This window comes from Clarias gariepinus, chromosome 22 (genome assembly GCF_024256425.1).
Source record: "Clarias gariepinus isolate MV-2021 ecotype Netherlands chromosome 22, CGAR_prim_01v2, whole genome shotgun sequence".
Taxonomy (NCBI): Eukaryota; Metazoa; Chordata; class Actinopteri; order Siluriformes; family Clariidae; genus Clarias; species Clarias gariepinus.
Window position 1 is genome coordinate 22,954,669 of NC_071121.1, and position 14,542 is coordinate 22,969,210.

The 14,542-nt window shown below is 41.6% G+C and overlaps 1 protein-coding gene across 1 annotated transcript in view; it reads left to right on the forward strand.

The window, feature by feature from the left end:
* Positions 1 to 1,642: 1,642 nt before the first annotated feature.
* rarga (retinoic acid receptor gamma a) overlaps positions 1,643 to 14,542 on the forward strand; it is a 34,751-nt gene continuing 21,851 nt past the window's right edge. Inside the window, exons 1-2 of the mRNA XM_053482334.1 lie at positions 1,643 to 2,016; positions 10,897 to 11,181. Coding sequence (XP_053338309.1) covers positions 11,025 to 11,181 — 157 coding nt within the window. The 5' untranslated portion in view covers positions 1,643 to 2,016; positions 10,897 to 11,024. The remainder of the gene's footprint in view (positions 2,017 to 10,896; positions 11,182 to 14,542) is intronic.

Sequence of the window (14,542 nt, forward strand, 5' to 3'; positions counted from 1 at the left end):
ACATGGGCACACAAGAGATAGTACTATGAAAGGGGAACTAGTTAAGGTGTGTCTTCGCAATGAGGTTTTGGGGTTTTAACCAAAATTCATTTCAGAACTTCGGATTCAGGAACAGCCAGGGGCATACACCCAGAACCACAAACAGCCCATCGAGCACAATATACACCCAGTGCAGATCTAAACCATATGAGCTCATACAGAGAGTGGCATATATGCAGACACACCCTAGCTACCATATCAGAGGGGACTTCCTGTACTTTCAGGTCCCTTCCATCAGTTAAATGTGACAAGGTGATGGACTTGTTGACTATATATAGTGATAGATGTTTTTACTTGATTTGACATGGAAGTATCCAGCTAAAACAGTACAGTACTTTAGTCAATGTCCAGTAATGTTGTACCTGATGAAATCAAGTAATGTGAAAAGTAATCAAAACTGATTTTGCCCATAGTTCAATATACAAGTTTTTGGTGAGTAATGCATGGTGCTGTCCCTCTCATGAGCTTGTCACGCACAGCATGCATGAGTAATTGTAGATAGACTGATTATACATTAATCAGAAATAAAATATTATAGTACAAGTAACCAGTATTTGCCATTGGCTAGAACTGGGTTAACCAGTTATATTAGCTACTGGAATTGATTGCCAGCTTAACCTGTCACTGGCCAAGAAAACAAGCTTGTTCTGTTAAATATGGCCAATTTACACTGGCACTTACACTGAAATGTAGCTCAGAATGAGGTTCAAATTAGACAGCATTCATGCCTCCAACAGAGGATGGGAAACAACCCAGGAAGACTACAAGTATTCAGTATAACAACAATAAATATTCAAAAAATAAGACTTGGCTATAAGAGCAAAGTGCAAACCAAAGTACACCACTGGCTCTACAATATAAACCAAATTCCCAAGTTTAATATGTGAATAATGTGGGTCCTTAATGTATCGGTTGTTTCTTATTTGTTATGATTTCTGTCATCTAACCGATATAAAACACGGTAATATGAACCATGGGCTTTAATTGTCGTCTATTTTGTGTATTGATACAGTATGTAACTTGCCTTTAACTCACAGCTTGAGTTTTTAACTTGGAACAACCCTCATAAACTGTTCAATATCCATGAAAGAAAATCTTTCAAATCTTATTTGAATGATTGTCAATATGTGTAAAAGGCTTAATTGGAATCATATGAGTTGTTTGTTTTGCGTCAACTGTTACCTTTGTATAACCCTATTACACTCCCTGTCTTAATCCAAATATGTTGTCCATATTGTACAATAATACCCAACGGACTCCCTGCATTTAAGCCCCTGGTTTCCTCTACAGGATATGGTGTTTGTAGCTGGTGTTGGAGGAATACTGTGTTGGAATCGTATGACGGAGGGGGAGGAACACCCCGAGGCTTCAGTCAGCTCTGACTCGGTGCAGCATTTCTAAATGAGTTCCTTATTGCCATCCAAAAATCAGCCATTGTTCAGTGTTTGTCAGATTCTCCAACAGAGGGAGATTGAGGTGAAGAAAACAAGAGAGAGAAAAATAGAGAGAGAGAGAGAGAGAGAGAGAAACAGAGAGAGGGAGGGGGATAAGAAAAAAAGGACACTTAGGAGAAAGAGTAAAAAAAACGTCGGTCTCTTTTTCTCCAGTCTAGACATTTTGTGTCTTGTCAAAAAATGTGCTGTTTATTTAAAGTCACATGGTCCCAGGCTGCATTTATGATTCACAGAGCCTAATTATTTCTCACTGAGTGCCATAGGGAGTGTATGCATGTAGTAAGAAAGAGAGGGAGGAAGAAACGAAAGGGAAGGAGGGAGGGTGAGGGAAAGAAAGAAAGAAAGTAAGAGAGAGAGACAGAAATGAGTTGGTGAGTTGGTTTGTGCTCTGCCTCTGCAGTTTAAGGGAGCCGGACGAACGTAGAGCGTGTTCGATTCCTCTCCACAACGCACTCTTGTCTCCTCCTTCATCCTGGGTGAAGCTGGGAAAGTTTCTTCAACGGCTGGAGCTGCGCTAAAGTGGGTGAGTTTGGCTCTCAGGACACTTTCTAAACAATGCCTTTGTTTGTTTTTGTTTTTCTTCTTCTCTTTTTCCCTGGACTTCCTCCCTCTTCTGCGGCGAGTATTCGAAAAAAGAAAAGAAAGGCATTTTCGAGTTTATATGCTCTGGGACCGGCTCCTGATACAAATATAGCTTTCCGTTCTTTGATTTCATTCCATGTCAGAAAAATAGTATTTGTGAACTATGTTCAGTCGTCCTAAACGTCTTATGTCCTTATAACCGAGTAAAGGTGAGAGTAGTCCTCACATTGTCCTCATAGTGTAAAAGGATACTCTCAGCATTTGCATGTTTCTACCGGCTGTGAAGGCACAATTCTAAACATGTGTTTGTTTTTAAACAGCCGTCTCTTTGCGTCTGTTCACGTCTGTAAAGCGTTTAGTCTGCGATCCTGTGAGTGTGGAATGTCTGTAAATCTCACCATTGTCGTCATGTCAGTCTCGCTGGCGGACAGACTGCACGCGCAGCCAGGTGAGCAGGTTCCTCAGCACCTGAGTCACATTGCACAACTTCCGAGAGACATGGTTTTGCCTAAAACTGCGAAGACAGACACTGTTGAGCGTTAGTCCATGACCATGTGGCGCCACAGGGGTTTCGACGTCACCTTGATGAGCTTGAACTCTTCAGGTATAGCTCGTAATGTAAACGTATAAAGGGTGGCGTTAAACGCATATGAGTAATGTTTCAGAGCAGGATGAATAAAAACGTTTTTTCTATATGGAGCTATTTAAAGCAAAATTATGGGTAGTTTTCTGGTATTGCCTTTTGGGGAGTATATCAAATAAAAAAATATATAAAAAGTTATGGAATTATTATTATGAGGACAAGCTAGTTATCATTCAGTCTTGATCATAGATATGCATTTTTTTTTTACATTAGTCCGCCTTGTCGAGCGCTCGCTATGTGTCATATATCAAAATACTGAATGTTGGGTATTTAGCACAGGCCTACTCTGTGTTTATTTTTAATGTGTGACCAAATGATAGTTAACACATCCAGGAACAATCTGGGTGGAGGAGGAGCCTGAGACATGAACAAATTGCAAACAAGACAGTCAGCAATTTAGCCCCCCACACACACACACACATGCACACACACAGGATCGGGTCCTGATTTTTATAGCTGGAATGCCCCGGTCTTTCTGTGTTCCGTGCTGTTTACATCTTTCAGATTAACCACGAGTTTACATGAGCGGAGACAAAAGGGACCGTCACAAAGCAAAACACACTTATGTCAAACCAGAAGTTCACGTTCCTCTGGGTTTCAGGCCTGAGCTATAATGTGCCTTCTCACCCCTGCTTAATGGAACAACAGACATTCCTCAGCTGATTGTGAATAAACAGAATAAATATAGCATCGCCAATTGCATTCATTGATTTCCGTTGGAGTCAAAGGGACAATGTCTAAGGAAACTTATTATCTTATTATGATCTATGTGTTGCGTGTGTAGATAGATAGATAAGTGAGTAGATGGATAGATAAATAGGTAGATACACAGATATAAACCAAATCTGTAGTTTTAAATTTTACTTATATAGTCAGCCTATTTGTTTACTTATTCACATTTAATGAACTTTTATAGGCAGCGATATGCGAGCATGCTTTTTATACTGTGGCATGGACCTCAAAGGAGAGAATTCCTGACAGATTGACTTTGTGGGTACGTTTGTGCGGCCCTCTCAGTCAATTTTTGTTTTGAAGCTCTTTTTAAAGCTAAAGTGTCAAAAGCTTTGTTTTTGCTTCCAGAGGTTAAGGTTAGGATCAAACTTAGCATTAATTAACTGCATTATTATAACCACCCTGCCACTGCATGCATGCCCAAGCCCGGTTAGAAAAATGGGAGGGTTGCGTCAGGAAGGGCATCCGGTATAAAGCTGTGCCAAATTGTGTCCGGATCAGATGGTCCACTGTGGCGACCTCTTGATGCGAGCAGCCGAAAGAACGTTTATTAATCATGACAGTGGACAAATGTGTGTGTTCAAAATCTGTCCCGAGAATATTCTTAAGCACTTAAACTGTGCCCTTACATTAGAAAATAAATAATTTCCACCAATCAAACAGGTTCGACCTTGACGAAACAGAAATCATAGAGTGCCAGGACATTTTTTGAGGTGTTTTAAGTGTTTTATGGTGGGACCACCCCACTACGGACTCGTTGCTTTTTTTTTTTTTTTTCCTTGTCAAGAATTCTTTTTCAGGCCAGTGAAGTGCAAACATCAGGGAGGAGCCAGACAGGTGGTTTAAGGGCAAAATGAGAGATGGGGAAAAGAGCTAGGGAACAAGGTTCTCTGTACCCTATAATTACGCAGGAAGCTGTCAGATCACTATTTCCCCTGTATATTTTTGCAGGTGTGTAAGGATGTGTGTAAGTAACGCTTTGTGTGTCAGGCGACGTGTGCGCATGTCTGTATGTGTTTGTGCGGAAGATGAACATCTGCAGTTTGAAGTCCTTTTTTCTGCCTGTGTGTGCTTTCTTGCATGTTAGGACTTATATTAACGTGCATATAGTGTGTGTGTGTGTGTGTGTGTGTGAGAGACAGATAGAGAGCGTGTTGTGTAAAAGCCATGTGTGTGCTCATACTTGTGAACTATTGTAAGGAGAGACGCCTAATTGTCTAATTACAGCTAGAACAAAGCCCAGCTTAATTTTAGAGTGGGTTGAGTAAGTGGTTTCTTGTCACGAATATTATGTACGAAGAATAAAAAAATACTACTAGATATAGCACAGTAGGGGTCTTTTTGGGAGCATCAAACTGTTATGCGCACACGCTAATTGAGAATCAATTTGTGATTGCAAACTTTATTTCAATTGTAAAGCTTTGTCCAAGCCAAGCTACGCAAAATGTAATTTGTGCTTCGACTGAAAGATATCCTGCCTATCTTGAACCGCCGTGTTGTTTGGCTTTTAACACCTGAGATTATTATCAGGCATTATCTTAATAACTGCTGATGCTCAAATAAGTTAGCCCCAGTGTGATGCTCAAATAAGTTAGCCCCAGTGGAGACTAAAACTAGATCGTAGGTCAGTATGTTTCTGGGCTAGAAGGAAATCAGCCCAAGCCTCTAGCATAAATAAATAAATATATCCATAATCTGAACTCTCAATAATATATGTAATTTTATGTAAATTAGGTCAAAAGTGAAACATCTGGATATCCTGTTATAGAAAGACAACTTTCAGAACATTTAGCCGATCGTGGTCGTTCCATCCACTCATGTCCATAAACTCAAGTTAAGATATTTTCATGAAGTTGTTAAATCCCCATTAAGCAGCCATCTTTGGGTGTTCGCTGATCCTGACTGCCATCTAGCTAATGGTAGTCTAACCTGACTAGCAAGAACTTAAGGTAACGTTCATACTTCATACAGAAGTTATTTAACAGAATAATGTTTTTCATTTTCTCGCCTACCCTTAAACAAAGAAATACACATCTTATTTAATGTAGAATACGTTCTTTAATACCATGCTTTAACAGTGAAATGAATAATAATTTTTATATATAAATTTTACATATAATGAACGTTAGCCTGTCATTCACTATCTGGTTACACTTTGAAAAAATAAAAAATAATTCGTCCTAATAATAAAGTTCAACTTAGGTTTCTACCTTGTTTTTTTTTTTAAGACAGTTTTAAGCACACCCTCTCTCCACTGCTCTGTTTTTCCCTCCTGAGGTTCAGCATCACATCATGGAACAGTAATGTCAGTGGCTTTTAAGTGCTTCATTCCTCGCTTTCTCTCGTCACCTCACACTCCATCCTTCTCTCTGTTCTAGCTGCCATGCCGTGACACGCGTATAATGCGGCTGGCGGAGTATTAAACCTAACACTGGCTCGTGTTTTTTATTTTTTTGTTTTGTTTCTGTTTCCGTGATTGAGAAACTTTTTTTGTTGTCGTTTTAATTGATGGCTGCGTTCAGATCATTCCTACATACATAAGTGGCGAGCCTCTCCCTTCCTACCTGGGTGAAAACGGATACAATGTGCAAATTGCTTGTTGTGACACCTATTGGCATTCGGAAGAGGCAGACCGAAACACAATCTCTCACGCAGGTGTGTGATTACGGGACAATTTATTTGATTCTTCAGCTACTTCGCTTCAGGACGAGGGATTCTCATGTGACAGTTTATGCACGGCAGGTGCCGGGTTACTGTTTGGCCAGAGCGGAGGTTATCCCAAAGTGTTTTTAGACTTGCTACTGAGAGAGGCTCTGTTTCAGTCTGCTTTCAGCTTATGAGACGTGCCAATCAGAGAAGATGCTGGTTTTTTTTGTTGTTGATGGAATTAAATACGCCGTGACTACTTCGTCTTCAAGACATGACATCATTGTTCCGTTTTTAAACAGTGCAAAATTATAAAGGAAGGAGAAATAAATAAAGAAGGGTCCGGAGGGAAAGCAGACAAAACAGGGAGGAAAAAAAACAAAGCAAATGAAGAAAAGAAGAAAATGAAAATATAAAAGAAAACAAAATTGTATGTTTTTGTTTGTGTGTCTCGTCTGGCTCCTGCTTCTCCTCCTCCGCCATACTTTGTTGTGATGTGCTTTTGTTGCCCAAACTCATGACCACCCGAACCCCGGTTTGCCTCAGGGTGTCTCTGCAGCAGCCAAAACGTTTTTGCACAACACACTTTGCGTTCAGACATCTTTATTCAATTGGGTCCACATGCATTTTTATAGGCAGCCATGGCACACAAGGCTGGTGTGATTTCACCCAGCTCTCACGTTAAAGTCTCCCTAAAAAAAGAAAAGAAAAAAAATAAACCCAGACTGTTTTACCAACAAGAGTGGCAGAATTAAATGGTTCTTTGTGCACATATGTTTGTCAAAGCAAAAGCAGATTTTGAAAAAAAATAAAGTTTAGAACCATTTTTTTTCAGCAACACGTTCATTTCATACAGGCGTTTTTGGGAACGAATTAGCGTTCGGCTCTTGTGCAATATGGATTCAAGGCATGTGTTAGCACAGAGGACAGGAGTGGGCAAGTCTTTCTTTGGAGCTTCAGAGAATGACGTGAAGAGTGCCAGTCACCAAAAGCGATTGGACCACATTCCTTTATATGGTTTAGATCAAAAATATTTCTTTCATGCTGTGTAAAATGTTCTCGCCCATTTTTTTTCTTCTTGGGAATGGAACAACTTTGAAGCTTACAATCCTAACTTTCACCGTACGCCCCATTTCTTTCTCTTATTTAACCCAGACGAATTCAAGTCTCCAGGCTGTGGTTAGACCTTCTCTTAAGAATGTCCCTATGATGAGAAACAAATGTGGAAATTTAAAGCAGGGTATAGGATCCTTGTATTTAAGGGTATGGAGGGGAAATATTCCGAGAGAACTCGAGGAGACAGGAAGTGACCCCAAAAACCACGAGTCCTACCATCAGGGCAAGAAGTAGAAACCCTATGCACCCTCATCTTTTTCTCCTTACATTCTAATGTTATCATCTTATTCTTTTACTTCTTCTCTCTCTCTTTCTCGCTCTCTTGTTGCTTTTGGCTGTGGCACCTACGGCCAGTTGGGCGCTTGACTCTCAAGTGGTCGTTTTAATGAAGGGTAGAGTGTGAGAGTGTGCCATGGGTGAGCGACACCCGATCCTGAGAGAAAAGGGACACTCGACTCCGGAAAACTCGACCCTCTGAAACAGTCTTTCACTGTGTTTTCAGCACCTCAGGCAAGGGCCAACCCTGACCATCAATCACCTCTGTGACATTACTATAGACACAGAACGCATCATCGACCATACTCAGAGCTCCCCTTTTAGTTGTTTTTCTGTCTTTTTTCCATCTCTCTGGGACTAATAAGCCTCGGCATGCTCAGCTAATGATGTGTCGAAAAAGTTTGGTCAAAGCCCGAGTCAGCAGTGAAAGCAGAGGTTGGTGGAAAGTCCCAGCTTGGGCTTTTAATCCCTGCAAACACTGCGGGCCTGCTGTGTGCCCCCCGAGTCCAATGGAGCTGCCAGACATGGTGAACGAGTTTGTGTGTGTGTGTATGCATTGGAGTCTGCCAGAATATAGCCGTAATAAGAGACCATATGTGTATGTACTTATGTGTACTTGTGGTATATACATATGAGTGTGTGAGTGTGTGTGCCCCAGGGCTTAGGGGGGCTGTGCCAGAGACTGGGCTGAGGGTGTTAGGGGAATGAGCTCACGCCATGCAGTCCGTGCTCCATAAACCCAGCACAGGCCGCATAAAAAAGCCAATGTGACTCATTAAAACACACTGGCGCCAGCTTTTTTATTAATTCATTACTGTGTTTTGGAGAAAATTTTAGGAACACGGATCCTTTTTCAGTTCTTCTTTAAGGTGCTGTTCGCAACCTTTTTTCTTGGACACGTCAAAATTCTGCTTCAATATAAAAGAATAAAATAATAATTCTGTCTATAAATAAAACCCTTAAAATATTACAAGATAAAACATTTTTTGATAAATTTCCCGAGGTGTCTTGTTTTAGATTCTGGTCTTTTTTTACTTTAAGTGACAGATTAAAAAAAAAAAAAAATATATATATATATATATATATATACATATATATATATATACACACACTTTATTTATTTTTTTATTTATTTTTAATCTGTCACTTAAATTTTTTGGTTTTGATCCTGTGTGTTTAGAATCTAATTTACTGAACAGATTTTTTTTCTGTAGCCATGGACATGTTTTTTCTTCTTTGTTCTTTCTTTTTTTCTTTTTTTGCATTTTCCATTTGATTTTGATTAGATGTAAAAAGCCCTAATAATAATATAAAAGTTTCGAGTTGCTTTGTAACATCACTTTGAACTTCCACGGCAGACAAACATTTTGCAGAAGTCAGGAAAAGAAGAATGTCTGTATTCAATTTGAAGCAGGCATTTCCTGGGTTTGATTAAAAACGTGAAGAAAACACATCGCTTATTGTCTGTTTGTAATGATTGTGTAAAGGCTGTGGATGGGACCCTGCGACTGGCTTTCTTCTCCTCGGGTTTGAGGACCGTGAAGAAAAGCGCATTCGTTCTGTCGCAGCGTCGAGCGAGTCTCCGAGGCACCTGCGTGGAACTTCGGGCCATGTGTGCTTTCATCGAGCGCCGACTTCCACATGATATCTGTTACATATGGAAAAGTTCTGTGGGGTCATGCGAGGCGTTGTATAAGCAGTCGGGGCCGAGGGTGGGGAGACACGGATGAAAAAAATAAGGGGTGAGGCAACGGTCTTCGTTGGAGCTTGGAAAAAAAATCGGGGAGCCCTTAGGAGACGAAAGAGGATGAAAAGCAGACTCGGAGAGCGAGAGAGAGAGAGAAGGGGGGACATGATTAGAAAAAAAGTGGGTAAAGGGAGAGAGCGAAGGATGGCAAGGCCCTGTGGCGGTGGCTGGCTGGCTGGCTGGGGGGCGGGTGCCTCTCCGCCTCGCTCCTTCCTGAGACGTGGCCACTCGAGGCCGCCTGAGCCGCGGATGCACATGTGGAACAGTTTACGGTAATGGAACTCTAAATTAGTGGCGGTTTCAAGCTGCCTGCAGCAGTAGGCTGTAATTAACTGGCTCTGTTGAAAGAGAAAAAGCCAGAAAGACATGCAGGGAGGGTGTGTGTGTGTGTGTGTGTGTGTATATGCGCACACTTTCAGGAGACATATATTTAGAGACCATGAGAAAAAAGCATTCAGTGAGAAGAGTTCGAAGTTTTAAGATTTCTGCAGATTGTGCATTTTTTAACCTTACGTCATTTTTTTTTCTGTGTGTCAGTGAGTGCATGTTCTAGAGCGAGTGCCATATCGCTTTTCTATTTATGTGTGTGTATGTTTATGTGTGAATGCTTTTCTATGTGTGTGTGTGATCGAAAGAAAGAAAGGTAGTATTCTGTGTGTCTTGGAACTTACGAGCTGCTGTGCAGGGCATGTGGCCATCGCTGGTGCCCCCCAGTGCCCAGAGACTGAGCTGCCTCTTTCACACTATCCATATTTCAGCCACCCATCACCCTTTAGACTTGTTTATTTCCAGTTCTTAGCTGTTTTTCCCCACCCTCCACTGCTGCACAAGCCACAGCACTTCCAGAAAGCTCTTTTTTTTGGCCCAGTGCGTTCACAGAAAAAAAAAAAAAAAAAAAAGCCACATGTGAAGAATAGGCCGCTGGCCCCCACCCACTCATAAAATCATTCTGGGCAAGCAAAGAACGGACAAGACGGCACAAAGTTTGCGAGCGAAACGGATGGTTAGAACATGATAAAGATATAGAGGGCAAAAATGAGAAGTTCAACAAAGTTCAACCTATCAGATGCAAATCTATCTTCTTTTTTTCGCTTTTTAACTTTCTTGATGGTGTTTCTCTCTTTCTATTCTCTCTCTCTCTCTCTCTCTCTTCTCTCCATTGGGGTGAGTGGGGCAGTTCAGGGCCCGGAGCCTGGCTGGGGCTGAGCTGGGCTGGCAGCACAAACAGAGAGGTTCTTTCTTGTGGAGTTCTGGTGATTTAAATCATATGGCATAGCCTAGAAGTACTGCAAAGTCTGGATGATTTTCAAAAGTGCAGGAACAAGAGCTCTCTCTCTCTCTCTCTCTCTCTCTCTCTCTCTTTTTCCTAACCACTTTCTTATTTTCCTTTCCCCTCCCTCTACCCCTTTTTTGCTTTGCCTTTTCATTTTTATTGCTCTCTGCTTTCTCTGGTACTTTTCGTGCCTCTCCACACTCGCAAACACCCACAGTCATCTGTACACTCTTTTGGCAGGTAGAGAAGCGGTTGTCAGTCACCTCTTTTGATTTATCGTGCAATTTTATTGAGTCTCACGATCAAGTTGGTTATGTTCCTCTAAACAAAAACTTATGTAAATTTTCCCTGTTTTTTTTTTTTTTTTTCCCTTTCTGTATTCGGGCAGGTCCTCCGGGTCTGAAGTAACTGGAGCACTGAGTACGCCAGGTGAAGTACCGCTAAACCTCCGTCACCCTGGCAGCTTGGCCGGGATCACAGGGCCAGCCAGCCAGAGCCTCGGCTTGTGGTGTCGCCATGGCCACCAATCGTAGTCACATGCCCGGCTTCCCGCCCGCTGTCTATCCGTTTGCCTTCAACTCCATGCGGAGCCACTCCCCCTTTGACCTGATGGCCAATGGAAGCCTGTTTGGCCGCTTTGGGGCGGACCTTCCTAAAGAGATGGCTGCCTTGTGTGAGTACAGTATCTCTCTCTGTCTCTCTCTCTCTCTCTGTCCACATCATTAACCTTTTGAGACTGTCAATAGCAAGAAAAAGCTTTACAAGGTGTGTGAAATGTCACATTAAAGGGCATGGAAAAAAATGAAACGAAACACCATATTGAAAAAAAAATTAAATAAATTTATATATATATATATATATATATATATATATATATATAATTTATTTATTTATTTTCTTCCCCACTTTTTAAAATGAATACTACCGTTAGATCCTAGAGGGCACTGTTGCTCTCTAAATGGTCTTGACAGGAAGGTACTGATTGGACTAAATCTGCTTTTTGTGTGAAACATTTGAGACATTCCTGAAAAATAACAAGGTTTCTTAAGGTCTGATTATCTTGGCCATGTGAAAGAAGCGGACCTATAAAGTTACTTCGGAGTTGGAGTGTGTCATTAGCGGTGGTGTGAGAATTTCTGGCAAGACAAAAGTGGGGGGAGCAAGGAAGAGGTGGGGGTGTTTTTTTTTTTGGTTGGTTTAGGGGGGTTGTCCTGTCAGGCAGTGGTTAGGGTGAAAAGTTAAGACAGTGATTTGAAATCTTATCTGGCTGCTGGGGGAGTTTTTGGGTGGCAACAAGTAAGTAAAAGACAATGAATTCCCCCCCCTCACACGGTCACACAGACATGCACACATTCTCCCGGTGCGGTGTCTCTCTCGCTCTACAGCATGCCCGGACAGCGCTCTTGCCTTTCAGATGTCAATCAATACCCACCTCCCCCTCTCATGCTGCCAACCTAATCCAGTACGTATTTATTTACACAGAGAGGGAGAGAGACAGAATGAAAGAGTACGAGAGACAGAAGTGGGTGGGGGGAATGTCTGTGTGTATGTGTGTATGAGAGAGAGAGAGTGAGAGAGAGAGAAAGAGAGAGGAAAAAAAGAGCGAGCACCTGGGGGTGACGTTCCTAATGTGGCGGAATCCAAGAACACACCCTGCAATGAAAACACACCAACAGAGCCTCTCTGTCTCCCTCTCCTGAAAATTAAAAACATACACCTTTGTGTACGAAGACAGCCAAGATTGAGTCACCCTCGTGGAAAAACACTTGTATGAATGTGGACAAATCGGTCATAAAGAATCCATCATAGTGGCCTGATGCGCCAAATGTGGATTTAAATAATCGGCGCTGGCTCATGTGGACTACTGAGATAGTTTAAAAACAGACAGGTTTTGTATTTTTTTTTTTTTCCAGACCTGGAACTGCCAGGCTGCCCCACAGAAGGAGTTCAGCAGGGTTCAGACAGACATGCCATAAGTCATTTTATTGACACGCTGCCATTACAGGCAAAATAAGCGTCGCAGTGCTGGTTTACTTTCGAAGGAGGTTGCTCTAACAGGCTTCCCCATTGTTGTCAAAGCAGTCTGTTGGCTAGACGGCAAAAAAAAATCCCCGGCTTATAATGGGCCCAGTGCAAAGAGGAGCCTCTTTCTAACTGTGTGTATGGTGTGTTGTGCATTTTTCCTCAGGCTTGTGCGTAACTGCCTGCAGAGTGCAGACACGCTCTCGAGTTTGTTGTGCGTACCGCATGCAGATGTGCAGACAGGTTCGAGCATCTCTCGTGATCCTAAGTGTTGGCACATGTCTCTGTGTAAGTGCCTGTCTCGATAGGATGGGGACAGAAGGTTAGAGGGAAGAGAGAGAGAAGGTGGACGAATAAAATACACAGTGGAACGAGAGTTTTTAAGATGAGATTCAGTGATAACATTTACACCCAGCTTTGAAACTCGCCAGTGAACATCAGCAATCAGAATTGAGGCATTTTGGAGAAGCTTGTTTATCCACAGACCCCCTCAGGACCAGTTCTGTAGTACCGACTGAGTTTGGTGATGTTTAGTCTTTACCATGCACAGAAGCTTACTTGGATTTTTTTTTTTTAAACCCTGTTCTGATGTTGAGTGTCTCTAAGGAATGATGTGCTAGTTTCAGCTTGTTGCTTCCCCTCGTAAAAAAAAAAAAAAAAGTGCAATACTGCCCCTTCAGGAAAAAACTGGTATAATTGTTTTGCTATGTGCAAAAATCTTCAGGCATCAAGCACATTTGCACACACACACGCACATGTTCCAGGCTACAGCGTGCAAACCTGATTCAATCAAGATCTCAGGTTTCAGCATCACAATCGAAAATAACTTCAATCGAAAAAAAAAAAGAAAGAAAAACTGTCCATAAAAACACAGTGGAAAATTGCAAGAGTTTTTTCCTCTAACACGCACACACATACTCCCATGTTACTCTCAAAGAATTTTTCTCAGCATGTGTGAAAAAGTGTCCTTGTGTTTAAAAATCGGAGGACAGAAAAATCTAGGGGAGAGTAGTGGTTAAGGGTCTGAGTGCAAACAGCTCGCTGGTCCTGATTATTTATTCTTTTAAAAAAAGTTCACTTGAAGTATTGGGTTTCAGCCCAGCTCTTGGCTGCCCCTGCTTTTTGAATGTGTGCATGCCTGTGTGTGCATGTGTGTGTGAAAGAGAGAGAGACAGTGAATGAGAAAAAAGTCAGAGAGAGAGGGAGAGAGAGAGAGAAATGAAATCAGAATACTTGAAGTCTGGACACTTCCTCATAGGCATGAAGACTCCATTACTTCCTGTTTACACCTTCGCTTTCATTCTCTCTCCTTCAGCCCCAATAGGAACTGACCGGTTTTGCTAAAAGCCTTTATTGTAAACAACTCTGTTCAGCTTCATATTGAATGAATCAGGCACGTGGGGCCTTGATGTATCCGCCAGTCCAGTTTACCGTCCTTTTGAAGTCTTTGCTAATAAATCGTTACAGCAGGAAACAATGCAATCAAGACGTGACGTTCCAGATGATTCAGCCTCATTGTTGGTGGCCAGAACTCAATGCCCTCATCTTCACCCTGATCTGGGCTTAAGGCACGAACAGAACAAAGAAACCAGAATCCAGGAGTAACTGATATAAAAGCTGGACAAGGATAACTTCGCCATGGTAGAACATTGCCTTACAGGAAATCTCCACCGTGAAGCGCATTTAATGTGTTTATACTGAAATATTTGTGGGAGATTTTTTCGCTGCTGGCTCCGAAAAAACAAAAGAGCAGGAGCCTTTTTTTCCCCTCACTTACCATTTTCCATAACCTCACATTAATGAAAAATTCAGTGTAGAAATAGTGAAGACGTTGCGATGGTTAGACTATTTTATGGTTAGATTATTTTTTTAATGGATTCAGTTAATCTATATGATGCAGTGGCAATACACGAGACAAGGTAGTTAGCATAATAGGAATGTATGCGTTTACTATCCCCTAAAACCTAGAGCATTTTTTTAGTTTTGCTGTTTTTTTAATAAACATATGTGTA